Source organism: Chiloscyllium plagiosum, unplaced genomic scaffold, assembly GCF_037043375.1.
Source record: "Chiloscyllium plagiosum isolate Xiang-an unplaced genomic scaffold, Cpla_swu_hap1 HiC_scaffold_21, whole genome shotgun sequence".
Classification (NCBI taxonomy): domain Eukaryota; kingdom Metazoa; phylum Chordata; class Chondrichthyes; order Orectolobiformes; family Hemiscylliidae; genus Chiloscyllium; species Chiloscyllium plagiosum.
The window spans coordinates 4,728,027-4,753,127 of record NW_028270159.1 but is presented as its reverse complement, the minus strand read 5'-3'; the positions used below and the strand labels follow the sequence as shown (position 1 = coordinate 4,753,127).

General features: G+C 48.6%; 2 protein-coding genes and 3 non-coding genes across 6 annotated transcripts; 4 read left to right on the top strand and 1 right to left on the bottom strand.

Moving 5' to 3' along the window:
- Positions 1-2,500: 2,500 nt before the first annotated feature.
- On the bottom strand, positions 2,501-12,404 carry dnlz (DNL-type zinc finger). Of its 2 annotated transcripts, none has more exons than XM_043720665.2 (3): positions 11,997-12,404; positions 8,647-8,786; positions 2,501-4,440 (listed from the first exon to the last, which is right to left on the bottom strand). In XM_043720665.2, the coding sequence occupies exons 1-3, from the start codon at positions 12,303-12,305 to the stop codon at positions 4,284-4,286; spliced, it is 606 nt and encodes a 201-aa protein (XP_043576600.2). In that variant the 5' UTR covers positions 12,306-12,404; the 3' UTR covers positions 2,501-4,283. The 2 variants fall into 2 exon arrangements, with proteins under 2 accessions (XP_043576600.2, XP_043576602.2); XM_043720667.2 differs by having other exon boundaries at positions 12,102-12,333.
- Positions 12,405-18,090: 5,686 nt separating this feature from the next.
- Positions 18,091-24,541, top strand: rpl7a (ribosomal protein L7a; the record flags this gene model as incomplete). Its single annotated transcript, XM_043719723.2, has 7 exons — positions 18,091-18,226; positions 18,962-19,111; positions 19,459-19,599; positions 19,807-19,886; positions 21,859-21,989; positions 22,375-22,444; positions 24,375-24,541. Coding segments are annotated over 7 exons (813 nt in total), but the record flags the coding sequence as incomplete, so codon positions are not given.
- On the top strand, positions 19,314-19,386 carry LOC122565033 (small nucleolar RNA SNORD24). The gene has a single exon (XR_006316067.1). It is a non-coding gene; the product is annotated as a small nucleolar RNA SNORD24 (small nucleolar RNA).
- LOC122565030 (small nucleolar RNA SNORD36) lies at positions 20,252-20,330 on the top strand. Its single transcript, XR_006316065.2, has one exon. It is a non-coding gene; the product is annotated as a small nucleolar RNA SNORD36 (small nucleolar RNA).
- Positions 22,224-22,296, top strand: LOC122565032 (small nucleolar RNA SNORD36). Its single transcript, XR_006316066.1, has one exon. It is a non-coding gene; the product is annotated as a small nucleolar RNA SNORD36 (small nucleolar RNA).
- Positions 24,542-25,101: the final 560 nt, after the last annotated feature.

Here is a 25,101-nt window from a genome sequence, read left to right as displayed (position 1 = left end):
ACGGGCAATTTAGCATGGCCAATTCACCTGACCCGCACATCTTTGCAACTGTGGGAGGAAACCGGAGCACCCGGAGGAAACCCACGCAGACACGGGGAGAATGTGCAAACTCCACACTGTCAGTCGCCTGAGTCGGGAATTGAACCCGGGTCTCTGGCGCTGTGAGGCAGCAGTGCTAACCACTGTGCCACCGTGCCGCCCACTAAGTAGTAGAGGCATAAAGGAATGTGAGGGTACAGGTCCACAAATCATCAGTCTTTTGATAGTAAGCAATATGTCTACTGGTTAAAAAAAATTTTTGTCAAAGTCTTTTTTTTTCTCTTTTTTTTCCCACCTCTACCTCCTGTGTATTTTTTTTCTTTTTATCCCCACACTACCACCTAAGTGCAGTAGTGCTTATTTTTTCCCCAGCACCCATGGTGTGTGTGTGCAGGTGTGAGACACAGTGAAAGACACAAAGTGCACCAATCTTTATTCAAATTCCACCACCAGAAAGATAGGAAAACACCCGGGTGGCCAGTGACAAACACTGCCCTTCACATCAAAGGGCAGTGCTGTGTGATCAAAACAGTGAAGGGGAGGGTAGGCACTAAATCAAAATAGAGTTGGAGGGAGAAATGATGCACTCCACTCCCTGCGGCGCCCACCTCTCCCTGAACAACCCAAGGGTGTTGGTCGACACCGCGTGCTCCTTCTCCAAGGACACCCGGGCCCTAACGTAACCGCGGAAGAGGGGAAGGCAGTCGTCAAAGCCTTTCATTTTTTATCACTGCTGTTTATTTATTTTTTTTCCTTTTTTTTTAAAAAATTAACCCCCACACTACCACCTAAGTGCGGTAGTGCTTATGTTTTCCCCAGCACCCATGGTGTGTGTGTATACGTGTGAAACACAGTGCAAGACACAAAGTGCTCAAATTTTTTATTCAATTTCCACCACCAGGAAGATAGGAAAACACCCGGGTGGCCAGTGACAAACACTGCCCTTCACATCAAAGGGCAGTGCTGTGTGATCAAAACAGTGAAGGGGAAGGTAGGGACTAAATCAAAATAGAGTTGACGGAGAAATAATGCATTCCACTCCCTGCGGCGCCCACCTCTCCCTGAACAACTCCAGGGTGTTGGTCGACACCGCGTGCTCCTTCTCCAAGGACACCCGGGCTCTAACATAACCGCGGAACAGGGGAAGGCAGTCGTCAAAGCCTTTCATTTTTTTTTTTTCTTTTCTTTTTTCTTTTGACACAAAGTGCACAAATCTTTATTCAAATTCCACCACCAGGAAGATAGGAAAACACCCGAGTGTCCAGTGACAAACACTGCCCTTCAAAAGGGCAGTGCTGTGTGATCAAAACAGTGAAGGGGAGGGTAGGCACTAAATCAAAATAGAGTTGGAGGGAGAAATGATGCACTCCACTCCCTGCGGCACCCACCTCTCCCAGAACAACTCCAGGGTGTTGGTGGACACCGCGTGCTCCTTCTCCAAGGACACCCGGGCTCTAACGTAACCACGGAGTCAAAGCCTTTCATATTTTTTTTTTATTAAACAAATTACAAAACAGTTTACAAAAAACATTGACAGCTGTACACAAAAGACAGCAGTTTTACAAGGGAGAGGAGCAGCAAAGCTAGGCCCCGAACCCTACCGTTCAACCATTTTACAGGGAGAGGAGGACAAACCTCAAATCCCAGTTCCACATATGACAAGACAGTGACAATGACATTTGTACATTAGACAATACCGTTACATGCAAAAGTGCAGACAATACAGACCCAGCAAGCCCCCGCCCCTCCCACCTTCCGACCACTCTAAGGCAGCCCGCCCCTACCCACCTTCCGGTTCTCGGTCCACCCCATGCCCCTTCCAGTTCTCGGTCCGCCCTGACACACCTTTCGACCAACTCTAGGACAGCCCGCCCCGGTACCCGCCCAGGGTGACAGCAGTCAGGACGGCCTACCCACCTTCCGGCTTCACTAACCACCCTCAGCACCTTTCGTCAAAGCCTTTCATCATGGATGGCAGGTAGATTGATTGGTAGAAGCACATCCATTGAGAGTGCACTAATTAAGGGTGATTGTCTGTTAATTGCCAGGCTTGGTTTAAACTTTTAAACAAGCAGGTTGACTTTTGATTGCCCTGAGAAAGGAAACAGAGAATACTGGTCACTTACTTTGTTGACTTGAAACAGGCACCGTGTGCATGTTCTTTCCACCTGCTAAGTCCGGGGTCTGTGTATTAATATATGCAGCTTCCAGTACAAGGTGTTCCACACTGTCAACCAGTTCTTTGCATACTCGGAATTGTTCAGCATATGTTGTGTAATTATATAATCACATCTAAGCGTTGGACACTGTTGCACTTGGAAATCTCACACCTAGTATCCACATTTAGTGATTTGAATTGTATTAAGAAAATATTCATGCAATTGCTTAATTCCAATGTAGATTGGAGAGCATTTAGCCCACACTGTACCAGAGATCAAGTAAATAATAACAAAAGTCTGTATCTCATGCACTCTTTTATTCTAATCACAGATAGTCCAGTAACAGTGTTCAAATGTTGACTCAATCAGCCATGTGGTCAAATTTCTCTATGTTCTCACCCTTCTTTCCCTCTGTAAACACTTCACTCCAAGACATCTGTGCCCTAATTCTGTTCCTTGTTCTGTTCTCTTGCTGATTTTAATAATTTTTCCATAACTCTTCACTCATCTTTCTATCTGGAAAAAAACCCATCAATGAAGTCTTTTGTTGCCTGTCCTGATATCTCCTGTGGATCAGCATTGACACTGTTCCTGTGAAACACAGAGGGATGTTTCCTATATTGAAAGTGCTACATAGATGATGCAGGCTGTTGTTTCTGTTGAAAATGGTGTACCTTGGTCAGCATCACAAATTCACAGCTGATTTGGAGTCAGATATTACACGGCATTACCTGGTTTTACAACTGACAGTTTGTATGATATGATCTATATCAAATTATAAGAGGAGTGGCAATGGCGTTTAATCTAGATAAATGTGAGGTGCTGCATTTTGGAAAGGCAAATCAGGCCTTACATATTTAATGGTAAGGTCATAGTGAGCGTTACTGAACTAAGAGACCTTGGAGTGCAGGTTCATAGCTCCTTGAAAGTGGAATTGCAGGTAGATAGGTAGGAAAGTTGAAATGCAGGTAGTGAAGAAGGCATTTGGTATGCTTTCCTTTATTGGACAATGCACTGAGGATAGGAGTTAGGAGGTCATGTTGTGGCTGTACAGGATATTGGTTAAGTCACTTATGGAATACTGCATGCAGTTCTGGTCTCCCTGCTATAGAAAGGATGTTGTGAAACTTGAAAGGGTTCAGAAAAGATTTACAAGGATGTTGCTTAGGTTGGAGGATTTGAGCTATAGGGAGAGGCTGAATAGGCTGGGGCTACTTTCCCTGGAGTGTTGGAGGCTAAGCCTTATATAGGTTTATAAAATTATGAGGGGCATGGATAGGGTAAATATACAAGGTGTTTTCTCCAGGGTAGCAGAGGCCAAAACTAGAGGCCAAAGGTTTAAGATGAGAAGGAAAAAATTTGAAAGTGACCTAAGGGGCTTTCACACGGAAGGTTGTGCGTGTATGGAATGAGCTGCCAAAGGAAGTGGTGGAGGCTAGTACAATTACAACATTGAAAAGGCATCTGGATGGGTATATGAATATGAAGCGTTTAGAGGGATATGGGCCAAATGCTGGCAAATGGGACTAGATTTATTTAGGATATCTGCTTGGCATGAATGAGTTGGATCGAATGGTCTGTTTCCATGCTGTGCATCTCTATGACTCTAACCAGGATTTGATAGTTTCCATATGCTCACTATCTAAACCTCTGAGATTAAGAAAGAGGTTTTGAAGTTCCTTGTTTTAGAAACTGTTACTGGATTAAAGTAATGACTTCCACCAGGTCAACCCCACAATGATCTGGTTCAATTCTTTCAAAAACCTAGCTACCTGCTGAGGAATTTCCAAAACTGCTGACTGGACAGACTGATTGCCCAATATCCTGCTGTCAACCAGCTTCTCAAACAGGCATCTGGAATTTTAAAATCCTTCTCAATAAATTTGAAAGCACATTTCTCTGGCTTGGCTGCAATAACTGAGATTTGCATAGACTGCAATGACAGAAATCAACTTTAGTTATTGCAATTTATCTGTATGATTTTATCTCTTGGTGGAACTTGCTCCCTCTAAACCAAAGGAATACGGCCTGCTCACAGCAGGATCACAATGACTGTTCTCTGTCACTTAAATGTTTCAGATTGGATTAGGATTTTGGTTGATCTCCAGAGTCCAGAGCTTTGTTAGAATGGTCCCCCTCAGGTTCCTCACAGTTGATTCCATTTGTGGTAATTTCCAGTGAACCATCGAAAACCACACGTTGAACCTTCTCACCCTTTGCAGCCAATATTTCTTCGATATTCCTGATGACACCAATGAAAAGAATATTTTAAGTTAAGAAAACACTATAAACATTTTTAAAATAATTAGATCCACAAACAAAGCCCAAGAGCAAGTGTCTCCTTTAGGTGAAGTGGGGTGAAACAGTGTGGATTTATTGGGACAAGACATGTAGGCAGACTTCAGAATCTGTTTTAAAGTGATATATTCTGTGTTTGCCTAAATTTAGTACTTTTTATCATGTACATCATTAGCCAGGCAGAGTTGTTTGGTGAAGTCAGGAAGTTTCTCTGGGGTTCAGACTAGAGGAGCTGGGAGACAAGACTGACGCTGTGCAGTGCCGTCCCTGGCAGGTGGGTGAAAACACAGCGTGACATGTTTACACACAAGTTTTATATAATGAACAGTTGGTATGACTCTGGCTATTGTAGTGACTGCTGAGACCATTCTGTTTAGGCATGGTGGTTCATGCACGCACCGAGCAATTGCTGATGCTCATTCCAAAGTGCTCAGGGTGAAAAATTGCCAATATTAAGTTACACATAATAGACGAAGCATAATGATATAAAATGGCGGCTTCTGCTCAGTGAGTCAGCTGATGTCATCACTCGTGCACGGTATCGATCAGTGAGGTTATAATAAATGCGGAGCTGGGAATTTATTCTGGAAATAGTTGACAGGAGGTCTTGGTTGTCACTAATCAGAAGGCCATATGGACCTTTGTATCTATGTCAGCACTTTGAAAGAATATCCAAAAACATCCCACTCCCTCCAAACAGCATCTGCCAGAGCCCTGCTCAGTATTCCTCCCCATCTCCTTTTGAAAGTTCCTGTTGTATCAGCTTCTACTGTCCTCTCAGGTATCATATTCCAGGTCACAATTCACTGTATGCAAAAAGTTCTCATCTCCTTCTGGTACTTTTGCAAATGATCAGAAAACATGTCCTCTAGTTACCACTGCATTTACCAGAAGGACACAGGTTAGCACAATTGCAGATGTAAATTTTTGTTCCTTGGGATATCATACTGAGAGTCACCCCAACCTTGGCAGTGGTACATGTTCCCTGTCATCAGCTTCTCGTAGGAGAACGTGAGGACTGAAGATGCTGGAGATCAGAGTCAAGATTAGAGTGGTGCTGGAAAAGCACAGCAGGTCAGGCAGCATTCGAGGACCAGGAGAATCGACATTTCGGGCATCAGCCCTGCATCAGGAATGAGGCTGGTGGGCCGGGAGACTGAGAGATAAATGGGAGGGGGCTGGGGTTGGGGGTGGGAGAGGGTAGCTGAGAAAGCGCTAGGTAGATGATGGTGAGGGAAAAGGTGATAGGTCAGAGAGGGGTGGAGCAGGTAGATGGGAACATTGAAAGACAAGTCAGGAGGGTGGTGCTGAGTTGGGACTTGTGACTGGGATTATGTGGGGGACGGGGAAACGAGGAAACTGTTTAAATCCACATTAATCCCGTGTGGTTGCAGGGTCCCAAGGTGGAAGATGAGGCCTTCTTCCTCCAGGCATCGGGTAGTAGGGGTTTGGGAATGGAGGAGGCCCAGGACCTACATGTTCTTGACAGAGTGGAGGGGATGTTAAAGTGTTCAGCCATGGAGTAGTGGGATTGGTTGATGCGGATGCCCCAGAGATGTTTTCTGAAATGATACACAAGTAGGCGTCCTGTCTCCCCGATGTAAAGGAGACCACATCGGGTGCAACAGAAACAGTAACTGACATTGGTGGAGGTACAGGCAAATTTCTGTCAGATGTGGAAGGATCCTTTGGGGCCTTAGACAGAAGTGAGGGAAGTGGTGTGGGCGCAGGTTTTGCACTTCCTACGGTGGCGGGGAAGGTGCCAGGAGTGGGGGTTGGGCTGGTGGGGGGCATGGAGCTGACAAAGGAGTCACGGAGGGAATGGTCTCTTCGGAATGCTGATAGGAGTGGGGATGGAAATATGTCTCTGGTAGTGGGGTCTGTTTGTAGGTGGCAGAAGTGGCGGAGGATGATGCGATGTATATGGAGGTTGGTGGGGTGAAAGGTGAGGACCGAGGGTTTCTGTCCTTGTTGCATTGGGAGGGGTGGGGTTTAAGGGCAGTGATGCGGGAAATGGAGGAGATGAGCTGGACGGCATTGTCGACCACATGGGAGGGAAAATTGCGATCTTGGAAGAAGGATGCCATCTGGGATTTTCTAAGGTGGAACTGGTCATCTTGAGAACAGATCCAGCGGAGGTGGAGGAGTTGGGAATAAGGGATGGCATTTTTATAGGAGGTAGAGTGGGAATCGATGGGCTTATAGTAGATGTCTGTGGTTAGTCGGTCGCCGGAGCTGGAGAGGTCCAGGAAGGGGATGGTCCGAGATGGTCCAGGTGAATTTGAGGTCGGGGTGAAAGGTGTTGGTGAAGTAGATGAACTGTTCAACCTCCTCGTCAGAGCACAAGGTAGCGCCGACACAGTCACTGATGTAGCGGAGGAACAGGTGGGGGTTGGTGCCAGTGTAGCTGCGGATGGACTATTCCACATACCAGACAAAAGGCAGGCATAGCTGGAGCCCATGCGGGTGCCCATGGCTATCCCTTTGGTTTGGAGGAAGTGGGAGGACTGGAAGGAGAAGTTGTTGAGGGTGAGGACCAATTCAGCCAGGTGGATGAGGGTGTCATTGGAAGGGTACTGGTTGGGATGGCGAGGGAGGAAGAAATGGAGGGCTTGGAGTCCTTCGTCATGGCAGATCGATGTGGACAGGGACTAGATGTCCGTGGTGAAGATGAGGCGTTGGGAGCTGGGGAAACGAAAATCTTGGAGGAGGTGAAGGGCATGGGTGGTGTCCTGAATGTAGATAGGGAGTTCCTGGACTAAGGGGGACAAGATGGTGTCAAGATATGCAGAGATGATTTCAGTGGGACAGGAACTGGCTGAGACAATGAGTCCACCGAGGGAGTCAGGTTTGTGAATTTTTCGTAGGAGGTAGAAACGGGCTGTGTGGAGTTCACGGACAATGAAATTGGAAGCTGTGGAAGGGAGATCCCCAGAAGTGATGAGGTCGTGGATGATCTGGGAGATGATGGTTTGGTGATGGGAGGTGAAGTTGTGGTCAGTAGGAGGAGGTGAGGCCATGGTCAGTAGGAGGAAGTGAGGTCGTGGTCAGTAGGAGGAGGTGAGGCCGTGGTCAGTAGGAGGAGGTGAGGCAGTGGTCAGTAGGAGGAGGTGAGGTCGTGGTCAGTAGGAGGAGGTGAGGCAGTGGTCAGTAGGAGGAGGTGAGGCCGTGGTCAGTAGGAGGAGGTGAGGCCGTGGTCAGTAGGAGGAGGTGAGGTCGTGGTCAGTAGGAGGAGGTGAGGTCGTGGTCAGTAGGAGGAGGTGAGGTCGTGGTCAGTAGGAGGAGGTGAGGCCGTGGTCAGTAGGAGGAGGTGAGGTCGTGGTCAGTAGGAGGAGGTGAGGTCGTGGTCAGTAGGAGGAGGTGAGGTCGTGGTCAGTAGGAGGAGGTGAGGTCGTGGTCAGTAGGAGGAGGTGAGGCCGTGGTCAGTAGGAGGAGGTGAGGCCGTGGTCAGTAGGAGGAGGTGAGGTCGTGGTCAGTAGGAGGAGGTGAGGTCGTGGTCAGTAGGAGGAGGTGAGGTCGTGGTCAGTAGGAGGAGGTGTCTGCGAGTTGGCACTTGGCTTCAGTGGTGTAGACTTCGGTGTGCCATTGTAGCTTCTTATAGTCATTTGGGTTGCTGGCTACTTCAAACAAACTGCATTGATATAGCACTTTTACTGTAATAGAAATGTGCCAAAATACTTCACGGGAGCATTATTATATTGAGCCAAATGAAGTAATGTTGGGATGGATGCCCGTGTTTGGTCAAAGATACATTTTAAGGAAAGTCTTGGAGGATGAAAGAGAAGAAGAGGCAGAGAATTTTAAGGAAGGAATTCCTGAGCTTATAAACCTGTTGGATAAAGGCACAGTCACTAATACAGAGCAATTAAAAATGGTGATACTGAAGACACCAGAATTAAAGTAGGTTACAGTGGTGCAGTAACTTGGGGATGATGGGTAGGAATCCAAAACAAGGAGTTTTAAAATCGAAGCATTGCTCGAGGTTACAGACTATAGAGCAAGGGTTACAGGAATGGTACACTGGCACTGTTGGTAACTTCACTTACCGGCCTGACGGTCACACAGCAAAACTGGAGTCATTGTTAAATACACGATAATTAAGTATAATTAAACTAATTAAATTAAGCAAAGGAGTGATAAATGAGCTTACTTTTTCCCATCAAGGTCAGAAAACCATCCCAGATTGTCTGCTATGATATGGTGATTGCTACACCCAGGGCACTTCACAATGACCACTCCATTGTGATAGGCAAGTTTGGAGATCCTCTTCATAGATCTTGCTTGGCACACCTGAAAGAAGATAAAATGCTTCTTTGTACAGAGAGACAGGGTAACAATTAGGCTCCTTATGTTGCTTTCTGTCTAGTTCTATCCAGCCCTCCTACACATTTTCAATTTTAATTCTTCTTTCTGGTAGCTAGCCCTCCCTGTTTGCACAGAACACAAAGCTCAGGCAAACAACCACAAAGTTTCTCGAGGTCACACAGCTAAGCACACCCCTCGTTCAGGATTTGACACAAATTGCTTAGAGGTTGGAGCAAAATGTTCTGCTCCATTTGCCTTGAAATCATACTTGACTCTTTGTCACTGTCAACAGATTTTGGGTGGGTGGAAAACGTCTGTTTTCTAAAACACGAGGCATCACAGCAGTGTGGGATATATTGGCTGAATCAGTATGTCATTTCCAATTTGTTATTTTCCGTAAGAGAAAATGCTGGAAAATCTCAGCAGGTCTGGCAGCATCTGTAAGGAGAGAAAGGGTCAGTTAGACTCGAAACGTCGGCTCTTTTCTCTCCTTGCCCGACCTGCTGAGATTTTCCAGCATTTTCTCTTTCGGTTTCAGATTCCAGCATCCGCAATAATTTGCTTTTATCTATTGTTATTTTCCATGTTTTCCTATACAACTCAAAGAAACCATATTTGAACCTGCATATACAGCTAGATACTGCAGTGCCTGTTAAACTGAGTCAAGCTGAATGTGTTATATCCACTATGTTCTCTACCCAAACCCTGGTCATTAAAAACAAACAATACTCAGAGAAACCCAGAAGCATGTTGTCAGTCACAATCAAGAAATGGGTCTAAGACTCCCAAAAACTCTCAAAGGGAAAAGGGAAAGCTGCTATAAGGAGGAAACCATGGTGGCCACTTTGCAAACAGCAAGATCCTGCAAACAACATGATAGATAACCAGATATTCTGCTTTTAATTATGTTGCTTCATCAAACAAAATATTGCCCCCAGGACAATGAGGACAAATCTCCCGCTGTTATAGAACATAGAAAAATACAGCGCAGTACAGGCCCTTTGGCCCTCGACGTTGCGCCGATCCAAGCCCACCTAACCTACACTAGCCCACTATCCTCCATATGCCTATCCACTGCTACTGGCAGGGCATTCCATGAACTCACGACTCGCTGAGTAAAGAACCTACCCCTAACATCTGTCCTATACCTACCCCCCCTTAATTTAAAGCTATGGGACTCTTTACATCGAATCAAGAAGACAGATTGGATATTCTGTCCACAAGATGGCGCCTCCGAAGTGCCCACGCCCTCAAACACTGACCCTCCGACAGTACGGCGCTCCCTTAGCACTGACCCTCCGCCAGTGCGGCGCTCCCTTAGCACTGACCCTCCGCCAGTACGGCGCTCCCTTAGCACTGACCCTCCACCAGTGCGGCGCTCCCTTAGCACTGACCCTCCGACAGTGCGGCGCTCCCTTAGCACTGACCCTCCGACAGTGCGGCGCTCCCTTAGCACTGACCCTCCGCCAGTACGGCGCTCCCTTAGCACTGACCCTCCGACAGTGCGGCACTCCCTCAGCGCTGACTCTCCGCCAGTGCGGCACTCCCTCAGCGCTGACCCTCCGCCAGTGCGGCACTCCCTCAGCGCTGACCCTCCGACAGTGCGGCACTCCCTCAGCACTGACCCTCCGACAGTGCGGCAGTCCCTCAACGTTGACTCTCCGCCAGTGCGGCGCTCCCTTAGCACTGACCCTCCGACAGTGTGGCACTCCCTCAGCACTGACCCTCCAACAGTGCGGCACTCCCTCAGCGCTGACCCTCCAACAGTGCGGCACTCACTCAGCGCTGACCCTCCGACAGTGCGGCACTCACTCAGCGCTGACCCTCCGACAGTGCGGCACTCCCTCAGCGCTGACCCTCCGACAGTGCGGCTCTCCCTCAGCGCTGACCCTCTGACAGTGTGGCACTCCCTCAGCACTGACCCTCCAACAGTGCGGCACTCCCTCAGCGCTGACCCTCCGACAGTGCGGCTCTCCCTCAGCGCTGACCCTCTGACAGTGCGGCTCTCCCTCAGCGCTGACCCTCTGACAGTGCGGCACTCCGTCAGTGCTGACCCTCCGACAGTGCCCACTCCCTCAGCACTGACCCTCTGACAGTGCGACACTCCCTCAGCACTGAACTTCCGACAGTGCGACACTCCCTCAGCACGGACCCTCCGACAGTGCGGAACTCCCTCAGCACTGACCCTCTGACAGTGCGATGCTCCCTCAGCACTGACCCTCCGACAGTGTGGCACTCCCTCAGCACTGACCCTCCGACAGTGCCCACTCCCTCAGCACTGACCCTCCGTCAGTACAGCACTCCCTCAGCACTGACCCTCCAACAGTGCGGCACGCCCTCAGCACTGATCCACCGACAGTGCGGCACTCCCTCAGCACTGACCCTCCGACAGTGCGGCTCTCCTTCTGCGCTGACCCTCTGACAGTGCCCACTCCCTCAGCACTGACCCTCTGACAGTGCGGCACTCCCTCAGCGCTGACCCTCCGACAGTGTGGCACTCCCTCAGCACTGACCCTCTGACAGTGTGGCGCTCCCTCAGCACTGACCCTCCGACAGTGTGGCACTCCCTCAGCACTGACCCTCCGACAGTGCGGCGCTCCCTCAGCACTGACCCTCCGACAGAGCGGCGCTCCCTCAGCACTGACCCTCCGACAGTGTGGCACTCCCTCAGCACTGACCCTCCGACAGAGCGTCGCTCCCTCAGCACTGACCCTCCGACAGTGCGACACTCCCTCAGCACTGACCCTCCGACAGAGCGTCGCTCCCTCAGCACTGACCCTCCGACAGTGCCCACTCCCTCAGCACTGACCCTCCGACAGTGCCCACTCCCTCAGCGCTGACCCTCGGACAGTGCCCACTCCCTCAGCCCTGACCCTTTTGAAATGTGCATTTGCCTTTGGGATATCCATGATTTTCGCTTTCATCCTGTTAACCCCATTCTGGTGATGTCCATTGGAGCTGAGTATCGTGTGTCTATTTCCCAGCCCTGACTGAGTCAGCCATATTGCTGTGGGACTGGAGTCACATGTAATCCAGACCAAGGAGATTTCCCTCCCGAAAGGGGCATTAAATGAGGCCGCTGAGTTTTTATGTGAATTGCTGATGGTGACCTAGTCACTGAGTTGAGTTTTTACAGAAATTAGTCCAGTTTTTTTTTACAAATATAATTGAAGTATTCGCAGGAGCAGTGGATACCTGACCAAGTGAGAGTGTCTCCTTTCCCCCTGGAGGGGTGGGGCTCTGGGGGATCTGGGGGATTAGTCCCGGGGCCTGAAGCAGCTCCTGGAGCCGGGGCCTCACCTTGCAGGTGTACACCAGCTGGTAGTGACTGGCGGCGGCGGCCTGGGCAAGGCCTGTCCCCGGAACCCACAGCCGGCCACCGCCGCCCGGAGAAACGAAGAATCCGCGGCTTGGAGACCACCCGCGTCCCGAGGCCCCCCCCAGCAGCCGGGGGACCGCGGCCGCCGCTCTCCCGAAGCGGCTGAACGCCAGGCCCAGGCTCATGGCGCGCAACTAGGCCGCAGCTCGGTCACCATGGAAACCGCCAACCGTACTTCCGGGTGGATGGCGTCATGCCTGGAGGTTTTGGCGGGTTTCCCACTGGGTTAGTCACGATCCAATGGGCCGAACGGACTCTGTGTTTTGTTTCAGATTTGTGGTAGTTTAGGGTAAAGCATCTTGTTGTTGAATGAAGACGGTTTGATGTACTTGAGCTTCAAGATTAAAAATAATTCAGAAACCTGTGATCATTTCTAATGCACAGATCAGAGAAAATGTGATATTCATCTTGCCCGGTGTGAACTAAAGGCTTGCTGTTGGTGTGGACTGTTGTGCTGAATTTCATATTTTGGTTTTCTAATTTTTTTTTCAGTAACAATTTGTACTGAAGAATCTGTAGCTAGGTCCTTATACCTGGGATGGAGCCATAAGTATTGACATATAAACTTATCACTGTACTCCTTTGTGACAATAAAGCTAATTCTAATGGCATTGTCCTAATGTCAGAAAGGAGCAGTGCAGCTAAACCAGGCACCAGGAAAGGAGGGGAGGCACCTGCTGGAGGTGTACGACATTATGCCTCTGACAAGGAGGATGTATGAATCCATGAGGAAAGGTGTCATCACTCTCATCTACAAGCAAAAGTGGGAGAGGAGGGAAATTACAAGTTGGTGCACAATTTCACTCCTGAATGCAGACTACAAAACCCTGTTTAAGGTGATCACCAACCAGGTCCGTTCTGTTCTGGGATTGGTGATCCACCCCGACTAAACCTGTGCTGTACTGGGCAGTACCATCTTTGAGAGCCTCGTGCTTCTCAGGGATATGATCACCTATGTGCTGGACAGGGGGGTGGATACCTGCCTCATCAGCCTGAACCAGGAGAAGGCCTTTGACAGGATATCATACACCTACATGTGGGACGTACTGTCCAAAATGGGCTTTGCGGACAGAATCCACAATTGGATCAAACTGCTTTACACCAACATCGGGTGCGAATATGAAAGCTTCTCGATCAGATCCGGAGTCAGGCAGAGCTGCCCTCTCTTCTGCCTTGTTTATATGTTGTTTAGAGATCTTTTCTGAGTCCATCAGGAAGGATGTGAGACGAGAAGGAGGACTATTCCAGGCAGCAGAGCCTGCAGGTTAAAGCCTCCCTGTATATGGATGATGTTGCTGTTTTCTGCTCAGAGTCGCTGAGAATGCACATGAGCATCTGTCACCAGTTCACACTGGCCTCGGGAGCCAAGGTAAATCAAGGCAAAAGCGAGGCCATATTCTTTGGGAATTAGGCCGACCGATACATTATCCTCTTCACTCTCAGGATGGCTCACCTGAAGGTGCTGGGACTATGGTTTGGAGGGGCCTCTGCCTGCTTCATATATTTTATTAAACAAATTACAAAAACAGTTTACAACAAACAGTTACATTTACAGCTGCATACAAGAGACAGCAATTTTACAAGGGAGAGGAGCAGCAAAGCCAGGCCCCAAACCCTACCATTCAAACAGTTTTCAGGGACAGGAGGACAAACCTCAAATCCCAGTTTCGCAAAGATATAAAGAGACAACAGCAATGACAGTTGTACATTAGACAGTACTGTTACATACAAAAGTGCAGACAATACAGACCCAGCAAGCCCTCTGCCTGCTTCATGTGCAAAATCTTGGGAGGAGCACATCGCTAAGCTGAGGTAGAACACCGCTCCCTCTCCCATTCCAGGTAAAAAGCTGGTCATCAGGTGTGAGGAACTCTCTGTTGTTGTATGTGGTGTAGAACTGGCCCATTCCCTGCAGTCACCCAATTTGACTTCCACTTCCACTTCATTTGGAGGTTGAAGATGGACCGTGTCTGCAGGGACACTGTTTACAAAACTCAGGCTAAGTGGGGAGCAACGGACCCAACACCGCCTTCATCCTGATGACCACCTTTGTGTGTGCATGGACCCTTGGTACACAAACACGAAGTGTCACTATGTACTAAGGTTCTACCTGTCCCTGGTGTTGCAAAGGCCTGTCCTCGGTGCCACAGAACACCCCAAGGAGTTGGACCGTTCCATATCACCGTGCTTCAGGGAGAAATTTACAAAGAAAAACACCTTTGACCACAATCCATCAGGAAGTGGTCAGCATGTGGCATCCCAAGACCTTTCAGGAACGGAGAGGGTCGCATGGTTCAAGTCATTTGGCTGAATGCCTCATTACCAGAACTTTCCAACAAGCACCAAGACATCGCTTGGCTGGTGGTGAGAAGGGCACTGCCTGGAAGATCCTTCATGCACATCCAGACTCTGTGTGCCCGCGAAGCAGCTGCAGTGGATAGAGACTCTCGCCATCTCCTGCTGGTATGTGCCTTTGCAAATGAAATCTGGAAGAAGATGCAATGGCTTTTGTTGAGGTTCATCCCAAACAGCTCCGGGATGTAGGACTCTGTGCTGTACAGACTGTTCCATGAGACTCACACCGAGACAAACATTGACTGCATCTGGAGGACCATCAACTTGGTGAAAGGCGCTCTTTGGTCTGCCCGAAACCTGTTGGTCTTCCAGGGCAAGTAGTTGAACTTGACTGAGTGTTGCAGACTGACGCATTCTAAGGTCCAGGACTATGTGCTGAGGGATAGTCTGAAACTTGGAGCAGCTGCCACTAAGGTGTAATGGGGAAAGACCATAACCTAAGTTCTTTCAGCCAAAGTTAAATGGGGGGTTTGTTCAGTTATCGGACCCTCCTGGTGCCTCAAATCTAGGTAAACATAGTTTTGTATAAGAAATAAATGCCTTGGGTTTGTTTATTGAGTAGAGTCAAAGTCTGATATTTCTTCATATGCTACTGTGCAGAACTGAACTGCTTAAGTGACTATGTGTATAAGGTTATTTTTATGAATAAAGTATATTTTTGAAATAATCAAAAGGTTGCTGCATGCTCCTGTCCAGGGATGAGGGGTCAGGAATCATATGGAACCAGGTTATAGTCCAACAGTTTTAATTCGAAATTACAAGCTTTTGGAGCACTGCTCCTTTGTCAGGTGAAATGGAGGGAAGTGCACATACACAGAATTTATATGCAGAGAGGTCATTGCAAGGTAATACTCAGTAATTAAGAGTATTTAAAGATTAATACAAACAGTGAGTGGAATGTTGACAGGCTGAAATAACATGTTTTTGCAGGAGATCAAAAGCATCAGACAGTGTGAATCAAGTATCAACAGCTGATTAGCAAATACAGAGATGACCTTTAATACGATTAATAGTTACAAAAAAACAAATTTAGGATGGTGCTAGAAACAAACCAAATGGCTGGAAGTAACATAAAAGATACAGTATCAGAGTCACACGAAGAAGGTCTAGCCAAAGTGACTTCACTTGTTGAAGGGACAGAGTCAAGAGTGTGGCGCTGGAAAAGCACAGCATGTCAGGCAGCATCTGAGGAGCAGGAGATTCAACGTTTTGGGTATAAGCCCTTCATTAAGAATGTGGTTCATGGGCCGGGGACTGAGAAATAAATGGGAAGGGGTGGGGTTGGGAGGAAGGTAGCTGAGAAAGCGATAGGTGGATGAAGGTGATGGAAAATGTGATAGGTCAGAGGGGGCAGTGATGGAGGGTTGGGACTGAGATAATGTGGGAGGGAGGGCAAACACGGAAGTTGTTGAAATCCACATTAATCCAGTGTGGTTGCAAGCTCCCTAGGCGGAAATATGAAGCGTTTTTCTCCAGGTGTCAGGTGGTAATGGGTTGGTGGTGGCCCTGGCCCACATCCTCATTCCTGATGAAGGGCTTATGCCTGAAACATCAACTCTCCTGCTCCTCAGATGCTGCCTGACCTGCTGTGCTTTACCAGCACCACACTCTTGACACTCACAGCTCACACACACTCACTCACAGCTTAAAAATACAGGGTAGACCATTTAGGACAGAGATGAGGAGAAACTTCTTCACCCAGAGAGTGGTGGCTGTGTGGAATGCTGTGCCCCAGAGGGCAGTGGAGGCCCAGTCTCTGGATTCATTTAAGAAAGAGTTGGACAGAGCTCTCAAAGATAGTGGACTCAAGGGTTATGGGGATAAGGCAGGAACAGGATACTGATTAAGGATGATCAGCCATGATCATATTGAATGGTGGTGCAGGATCGAAGGGCAGAATGGCCTACTCCTGCACCTATTGTCTATTGTCTATTGACTCTGATCTCCAGCATCTGCAGTCCTCACTTTCTCCTTGTTGAAGGGGCAGCACTCCGAAAGGTTGTGATTTAAAATAAACTTGTTGGACTATACCCTTGGTGACCTGTGACCATGTCAGCCCCTTACTATCTCCCCCCCGCCCCCAAAGGGGGGAGTCTGGGATGGCCTGCCCCTTTAAGCGGAGATCTCGCGGCGCTTGGCTGACGTCACGCGGGAGTTGGCGAGGTTAAAGGTGATTCCCGGCAGCCCCCGCGCTCTTTCTCCGCCATGGTGAGTTCTCTTTTGGCGTTACCCGCTTCAGGCCCCGAGCCGTAATCCACTGCCATCCGCCTCCCTGTCCGCCACACCAGCTCCGTGCCGCCCCCACCGCCATCCTCTGTTGCTCTTCCACCCCGGCGCGCTTCCATTTCTGACCGTGACGGCCCTGGGAGTGAGGATGCGGGAGTTGATGGTCCCCGGATCCATCTGTATCGCGGGCCGGAGGCTGTGCTCCTTCACTGGGGCAGCGGGGTTGAGGGAAAGGGAAGGCCCCGATATGAAAGCGGGGGAGGATTGAGCCAGCAGCCTCCTGTATTTGTTTGGCGCCTGTGCGAGTGGTGCCCTGGAGCCGAGGTGGCTGTTGTTTGTTTAATTTGGGAGTTTGTGTGGATGGCAGGGGTTGGGAGGGGTTTACTTCTGGGGCCGAATGTCCTCGGTTGGGCTGGCACCTGGAAATGGAGGGTTAGGGCCGAATGGCCAGCCGGAGTCTCTGTAAACACTCAATTCTGTCCTTGCATCCTGTCGATATCCATTGCGCTACAGAAATGCAGTCCTTTTCAGCAGTGACCTGACTCCGAGCAGAAAACCCGACTTGGCTGTGTCTGCGGTCGAACTGCAAATTCTTAACAAGGCTCAACCTGATAAATGTAGGAGCAGCAGTTCCCCCCGAACTGGGCAGGAGATCTAGGTCATGGGCTGTAGTCTCGGAATGTGGTGCAGACTTTGTTTAGGACTGAGTGAAATTGGGAATTCTGTTCCTCACTGGCCAGTCTTTAAGTTCAGAAATCACTGGGTTCCTGGATATTAAAGACCTCAAAAGGTAGTGTACAAACACCAGCCAGGATCTCATTTAATAGTGAAGTGAGCTGGAGGGGCCTATTCCTGTTTTTTTCTGGTGGGGAATTGATAGTCAGGTGGTGTCCAGGCTAATTGACAGGAATTTAAATTCCACCTCTCCACTTGCTGGAATTTAAATTAATAAAATCTAGATTTGAAAACTAATCTCACTAATTGTAGTTGATTTGAATTTGTCATGTGTACTGAGGCACAGTGAAAAGCTTGGTCTTGCGAGCAATCCAGACAGATCAGAGTTAAATAATAAACAGTGGTAAAAACAGAAGTATGGGCAATTGTTAACAGTTTTGAGTCCATTCAGTATTCTAACAACAGTAGAGTACAAACTGTTTTGAATCCAGCTGGTGCATGTGAATTAACTCATGGTTACCTGGTTTGGTCTGTGGCTCCAGAGATACAGTAAAGAGGTTAATTCATAACTTGGCTCCTATAAATGAAAGAGTCTGGGGTGGGGTGAAGCCTGGGCTCCTGGTGGACCTGTGCTGTGACCTTGTTAACCTGTGATTTCTGCTATTTCAGCCGAAAGGAAAGAAAGCCAAGGGGAAGAAGGTGGCCCCACCCCCTTCCGTCGTTAGGAAACATGAGGTTAAAAAGGTCGTGAACCCTCTGTTTGAGAAGAGACCCAAAAATTTTGGAATTGGTGAGTTCTGGGATTGACTTGCGCATCTTCATCTTCCAGTGAAGGTGTGGGTGGAAGTTGCATCAGCTTGTTCATGGTGAGGTCGCTGCTGGTTTGGGTTTGTCCTGTGAAGTGGCCCTTCCTGTGGTCAGACGTCAGCTTTGTTTAATAATCGTTGTGGTGTTACTGTAACTTGATTGACTTTTTCCATTTTGTTCATAGTCTTAAGCTTTTGTAAAGGGGCACTGATGTAAGCTAACAGCAGTAAGACTGCAGATGTTTTAGATTACTTAATGTGGAAACAGGCCCTTCGGCCCAACAAGTCCACACCGACCTTCCGAAGAGCGACCCTCCGAATAGCAACCCACCCAGACCCTTTCCTCTACATTTACCCGTTCACCTAACACTATGGGCAATTTTAGCGTGGCCAATTCACCTAATCTGCACACTTTTGGACTGTGGGAGGAAACCCACACAGACACGGGGAGAATGTGCAAACTCCACACAGACAGTTGCCTGAGGCAGGAATTGAACCCTGGCCTCTGGCGCTGTGAGGCAGCAGTGCTAACCACTCTGTCACCGTGTAGCAGAACCAAAATTGCTGGACTACCCAGTAGTTTGTTCAGTTGACAAGCATTGGGCTTGACAGCAAATATTACAGGGAATTCAAAATGTCCCATAATGTATGTGAAACACTCTGGGATCTTGGTAAAGTGTGGCATCCCCTCAAAGTGCATTTATCTTTTTTTCCTGTAGGTCAGGATATCCAACCGAAGAGGGACCTGACGCGGTTTGTGAAATGGCCTCGGTATGTGCGACTTCAACGTCAAAGGGCCATTCTGTACAAACGTCTGAAGGTGCCTCCAGCAATTAACCAGTTCACGCAAGCCCTCGACAGGCAGACTGGTGCGTCTCAGACAGGGACCTGTGAATGGGATTTGGGGGCATTGTTGAAGATCATCCTGGTTGGTCTGGATCCAGCCAAGTGCAGTGAGCTTGGATTCACTCTGGGATGTGGAGTGATTAGAGCCCTGTTTATCCTGCCTGACATGGAGCGGCATGAGGCGTTTATGGGTTAGGGAGGGAAGGAGCTTGGCATTCTGGAGATTGCATATGATGTGAACAGAATATTTGCTATCTGACAATAACTGATGACATTGTCCACCAAGATCGCTGATGCACTCCAGATGCCTAACACTAGGACACGTACTTTTAAGTTGCAGTCCAAAGTAACATTGCTGTTGTCTTTACAGCCACCCAGCTCTTCAAGCTGGCCCATAAATACCGGCCTGAGACCAAGCTGGAGAAGAAGCAGCGGCTGTTGGCCAGAGCCCAGCACAAGGCAGCTGGGAAGGCTGACACTCCAACAAAGAGGCCAGCAGTTCTCCGAGCAGGTGAGTGCATTTCAGATTCAGTTAGCTTGAGGATAAGTGGTCTGCCTAAGAGCAGTTTTGTTGGCGTTTGTAAACTGACTACTCTGTGCTCTGCCTCTGGATTCAAGGGGACAGGAACCTGCTGATTCAGGCTGACTTTGCTCCAGAGGCTGGCCAGCTGGTTATGTTCTGGTTGCATCACTGATTCTGTCCCTCTTCTGCTGGCAGGTGTGAACAGTGTCACCTCTCTGGTGGAGAGTAAGAAAGCTCAGCTGGTGATTGTCGCACATGATGTCGATCCCATTGAGGTAAGAATGTCATTGTACCCAGCACGAGTGAACCATTCCAAACCCTGAGCCGAACCTGCAACACTCCAGAGGACTCGTCATGTAAGAACTGAGGTCACCCCTCCGGCAAGGGCTTTTGTGCTCTTTCTAAATATTTAAGGGGAAAGCCACTTATCCCACGGGCAGATGTCCTCGAGTCATTGACTGTCCACCTTGTCCTGTCCTCCAGCACAGGAAGATCCTAGTTCTCACCCTTTTATGAACTGATGCAAAGGATGGACCTTGTGGACCAAGCTTAAAGTTTGCTTTGACCACTTTATCCAAGGTCTTGTTAATTCCCTTGTTCTCCTATATGACTTTATTTTTCTCCCCTGGCCTGGATGATGTTGCAATGATGTTCTTGAATTTCTTCACCTGAAGCTCAACATGTAGAGCAAATAAACGAGCTTTTTAACCCTGAGCAACATTCACTGCCAGTGCTAGGATGTGGTTCATGATCATATTGTGGATTGGAACTTAAACCCCTCCAGTCCTCCCCCACCCTGCCCCAATTACCAGGGTTCTGGTTAATGTGACATTCCCGTTCCAATTTGCACTGAATGGTTACAACACAAGGCAGTTTGGGCAGCTCCTGTGAAGGAGCAAATCACTTGCCCTACTCCCTGCCTTTTCCCTGCAAATCTTTTGATTTTCGGGTGATTTTCCAACTTTTCCTGTTGAATGCATGTTTCTCGTTCCATTGCTGCTTTTGTTCCTTAAGTCCATTCCATCCTGATTCTTGGTCCTGTGATTGTAACAATTTCCATCTACCCTGTCTATACCCCTTGTGTTTTATAGAATTGTAGTCGAGCAGGATGGAAACAGGCTCTTGGTCCAATGTGTTCATGCTGACCCCAAGTTTCATAAACCAATCTAGTCCCATTTGCCTACTTTAGACCCATATCCCTCCAACCATTTCCTATTCATGTACTTGTCCAGAAGTCTTTTAAATGTTGTAACTACCTGCATTCACCACTTCCTCTGACAGTCATTCTACACACAAACCACTCAGTTTTTAAAAAAAAGTCGCCCCTCGTTTTTTTTTTAATCTTTGTTTTCACCTTAAAAATATGCTCCCTAGGTGAGAACTCTCCATCTCCTTCCAGTCCTCCCCAATTTCTACCTCCAGTTACTCACTCATTCTTGGAACCATTCTTGAAGCTTTTCTGCATCTTCTCCAATGTCTTAACATCTCCTAAAGTGAGCTGCCCAGAACTGGATGCATAATCCAGCTGATACTGAACCAATATTTTATATAGTCTGAATGTAACCTGGTGCTCTATTAATAAAACCTGTGATGCAGAGGATTTATAAACCACTGACATCTGTAATGAGTAATGCACGTATATATTCAGATCCTCCTTCTCTGCACCTCCTTACAAGTGTACTCCTTTATACCTCTTCTTCCTACCAAACAAATCACTTAATACTTTGTTGTAAATTTCATTAGCCATTTGGTCACTCACTCTCCTCCATACTGTCACTATTGTCATTACACAGTTGACAATGCTTCTAAGTTTTATTCCATCTACAGATTTTGGAACTCTGTACAGCAGGGTCACAGTCATTAACATGATAACTGAGGTGCTAACAGGCCTAGAACTCTACTGGCAACTGTACTGCAGTCTAAGATAAAGCTGTTTGCCATTACTATTTGTCCCTCACCCGATGTTCCTGAAATTCTAAGATAGTCGCCAGTCTGTCTTGCATTGTTGATCAAATGCCTTTTGAATATTTGTCCTTAACTGCTCAGACCAAGGTTCCGGTCTAAAACCATCACCTCCCTATCTTAGTACCGTCCTTTTAAGAATGTTTCATTCCTCTCCTTGGTAATCTGTCCTAAAAGTTAGTGGCTCAGTTTCTGGTGTGAAGCACTTTTATATGGTAGGCTGATGCTGCTATAAAAGTGCGCACGTTTCACTGACTTCCTGTTTGTCACATCCCTGTCCCTCAGCTGGTTGTGTTCCTGCCTGCTCTCTGCCGGAAGATGGGGGTTCCTTACTGCATTGTCAAAGGCAAAGCCAGACTTGGGCGTCTCGTGCATCGAAAAACTGCCACCTGTCTTGCCCTGGCTCAGATCAACCCGTGAGTATCCTGTTTGCAGTCTGTGGAGAGGGGAGGATTCAGCCAAATAAAGCTGCCCTTTGTCCAGGCTGATGTGGTGGCAAGGGGAAGTTGGTGCATATGGGTTGCATGGCTTTAGTCCAGCTGGTGATAATTCAGCATCTGGGTGGTAATACTGGAGTTATGGCTGCTCAATCTTTGTTACACTCAGCAACAGGCTGCAGCTCTGGGAATTTCCATTGAATTGAACTAAATCTGCGATGATGTCAAATGAATTTCTTCACCTGAATGATCATGTGGCATTTTGAGCTTTTTAACCCTGAGCAGTTGGTTCACCTGATAACCAGTTCCTGACATGTCTTGTCAGTGCAGCGAGTAATCTGTTTTGTTTGTTTTTTTTTTGTAGTGAGGATAAGGGAGCAATGGCCAAACTGATTGAGGCTGTGCGGACAAACTACAACGAGCGGTTTGATGAGGTATGATCCTTTTTAACTTGAAGCTGTAGTCCTATTTGTCAAAGTTGAAACTTTATTGCTGGAACAGCACAGCAGGTCAGGCAGCATCTAGGGAACAGAAGATTCGACGTTTCGGGCACATGCCCTTCTTCAGGAATGAGCAGAGTGTGTTCAGCAGGAGAAGATAAAAGGTAGGGAGGAGGGACTTGGAGGAGGGGCGTTGGAAATGTGATAGGTGGAAAGAGGTCAAGGTGAGGGTGATAGGTCGGAGTAGGGTGGAGGCGGAGAGGTCAAGAAGAAGACTGCAGGTCAGGAAGGCGGTGCCGGGCTGGAGGGATTCGGCTGAGACAAGATGGGGGGAGGGGAGATGAAGAAACTGGTGAAGTCCAAGTTCATCCCCTGTGGTTGGAGGGTTCCCAGTCGGAAGATAAGACGCTCCTCCGACCGTCGCGTTGTTGTGGTTTGGCAGTGGATGAGTCCAATGACCTGCATATCCTCGGTGGAGTGGGAGGGGGAGTTGAAATGCTGTGCTACAGGGTGATTGGGTTGGTTCGTCCGGGTGGCCCAGAGGTGCTCTCTGAATCGCTCCGCAAGTAGGCGGCCTGTCTCCCCAATATAGAGGAGGCCACACCGGCTGCAGCGGATGCAGTAGATAATGTGGGTGGAGGTGCAGGTGAATCTGTGGCGGATATGGAAGTTTCCTTTGGGGCCTTGGAGAGACGTGAGGGGGGAGGTGTGGGCGCAAGTGTTGCACCTCCTGCGGTTGCAAGGGAAGGTGCCGGGAGTGGAGGTTGGGTTGGTGGGGGGTATGGATCTGACAAGGGAGTCGCGGAGGGAGTGGTCTCTACAGAAAGCTGATAGAGGAGGGGAGGGAAATATATCCTTGGTGGTGGGGTCCGTTTGGAGGTGGCGGAAGTGACGGCGGATGATGCACTGTACATGGAGATTGGTGGGGTGGTAGGTGAGGACCAGTGGGGTTCTGTCCTGGTGGCGGTTGGAGGGGCGGGGCTCAAGGGTGGAGGAGCGGGAAGTGGAGGAGATGCGGTGGAGGGCATCGTCGATCACGTCGGGGGGGAAATTGCGGTCCTTGAAGAAGGAGGCCGTCTGTGTTGTGCGTATTTTGAACTGGTCCTCCTGGGAGCAGATGCGGCGGAGACGAAGGAATTGGGAGAATGGGATGGCGTTTTTACAGGGGGCGGGGTGGGAGGAGGTGTAGTCCAGGTAGCTGTGGGAGTCGGTCGGTTTGTAGTAGATGTCCGTGTTGATTCGGTCGTCTGAGATAGAAACAGAAAGGTCTAGGAAGGGGAGGGAGGAGTCCGAGACTGTCCAGGTGAATTTGAGGTCGGGGTGGAAGGTGTTAGTGTAGTGGATGAACTGTTCAACCTCCTCGTGGGAGCACGAGGTAGCGCCGATACAGTCATCAATGTAGCGGAGGAAAAGATGGGGGGTGGGGCCAGTGTAGTTGCGGAAGATGGATTGTTCCACATACCCTACGAAGAGGCAGGCATAGCTGGGGCCCATGCGGGTGCCCATGGCTACTCCTTTTGTTTGGAGAAAGTGGGAGGATTGGAAAGAAAAGTTGTTCAGGGTGAGGATCAGTTCAGTCAGTCCTATTTGTCAAAGCAAGGCAAAACATTAGTCTGAAATTTTAAGATGGGGTTGGGTGAAACACCACTGTAGTGGTGTTTGTAACAGACTGGGAGGGAGGTGTTCCAAATGTGCAGGGAATGTGAATACTGATTTGGGTCTTTGGTGAGAGATTCCCTCCGTATCCTTGCTGAAACACACTCCAGTGTGAGGAGAGGGTGTCCCTGAACCCAGAGGATGGGGTCATTAAGAGATCTTTTTTCTGCAGGTGAGGTGGGAGGGAGTTGTCAGCTCTCTGTGAAGGAACTGCTGATTATAGAGGCACTGCAGGGTTGTTGATCAGACGTTTTCCTTTCTTTTTCAGATCCGGCGTCACTGGGGTGGTGGCATTCTGGGCCCCAAATCTGTGGCTCGGATTGCGAAGCTGGAGAAGGCCAAGGCTAAAGAACTGGCAACCAAACTGGGCTAACTCAAGGCCTACTCAGCTCGTTGTGTATATAAGGAACAGTAAAACTGATTATTTAAAAAAAATTGCCTCATTAATCTTTTTACACAGTGGTAGGAATATAAATGGCCTGGAGTGGGGGGGTGACTGACTCCACACAGTGGAGTGTTATCCCGGATACCCATTGATTCCAGTTTTGCTAAGGCTCCTTGATGCTAAGGGCTGTCTCTCTCCTCTCACTCCTGGAATTCAGCTCTTTTGTCCAAGCCTGTGATGAAGTCAGGAGCTGAGTTGCCCTGGGGGAAGCCAAACTGGGAATCACTGTGTAGGTTAGTGCAAAGCAGGTGCTGCTTGACAGCACTGTACTGAGTGAGAGTAGAGTAGCAAAGGAATTGGCCAGGTTCAATTTTTTATAGAGGATATACCTGGGCAATTTTCCACATTGTCAAGTGACTTAACTATTGTCACAGCTAAGACAAGTTCTAGAGCACAAGTCTTCAGTACTGTTGTTGGAATGTTTTCAGGGCCCCACAGCCCTTACTGTATCCAGGCCTCTCATCCATTTTAATATTACATGAAGTGAGTCAGATTGATTGAAGACTGTGCTGCTGGGACCATTACAAAAGATAAAGCTGAAGCATTTACA

Excerpts from the sequence above, each read along its gene's own strand:
- dnlz (XM_043720665.2), bottom strand. The coding sequence starts at position 12,305 with ATGAGCCTGGGCCTGGCGTTCAGCCGCTTCGGGAGAGCGGCGGCCGCG. Across the intron at positions 8,787-11,996 it reads AGACACTCTCACTTGGTCAG|GTGTGCCAAGCAAGATCTAT; the intron begins GTATCCACTGCT and ends ATCTTCTTTCAG. Across the intron at positions 4,441-8,646 it reads TCTGACCTTGATGGGAAAAA|GAATATCGAAGAAATATTGG; the intron begins GTAAGCTCATTT and ends TGGTGTCATCAG.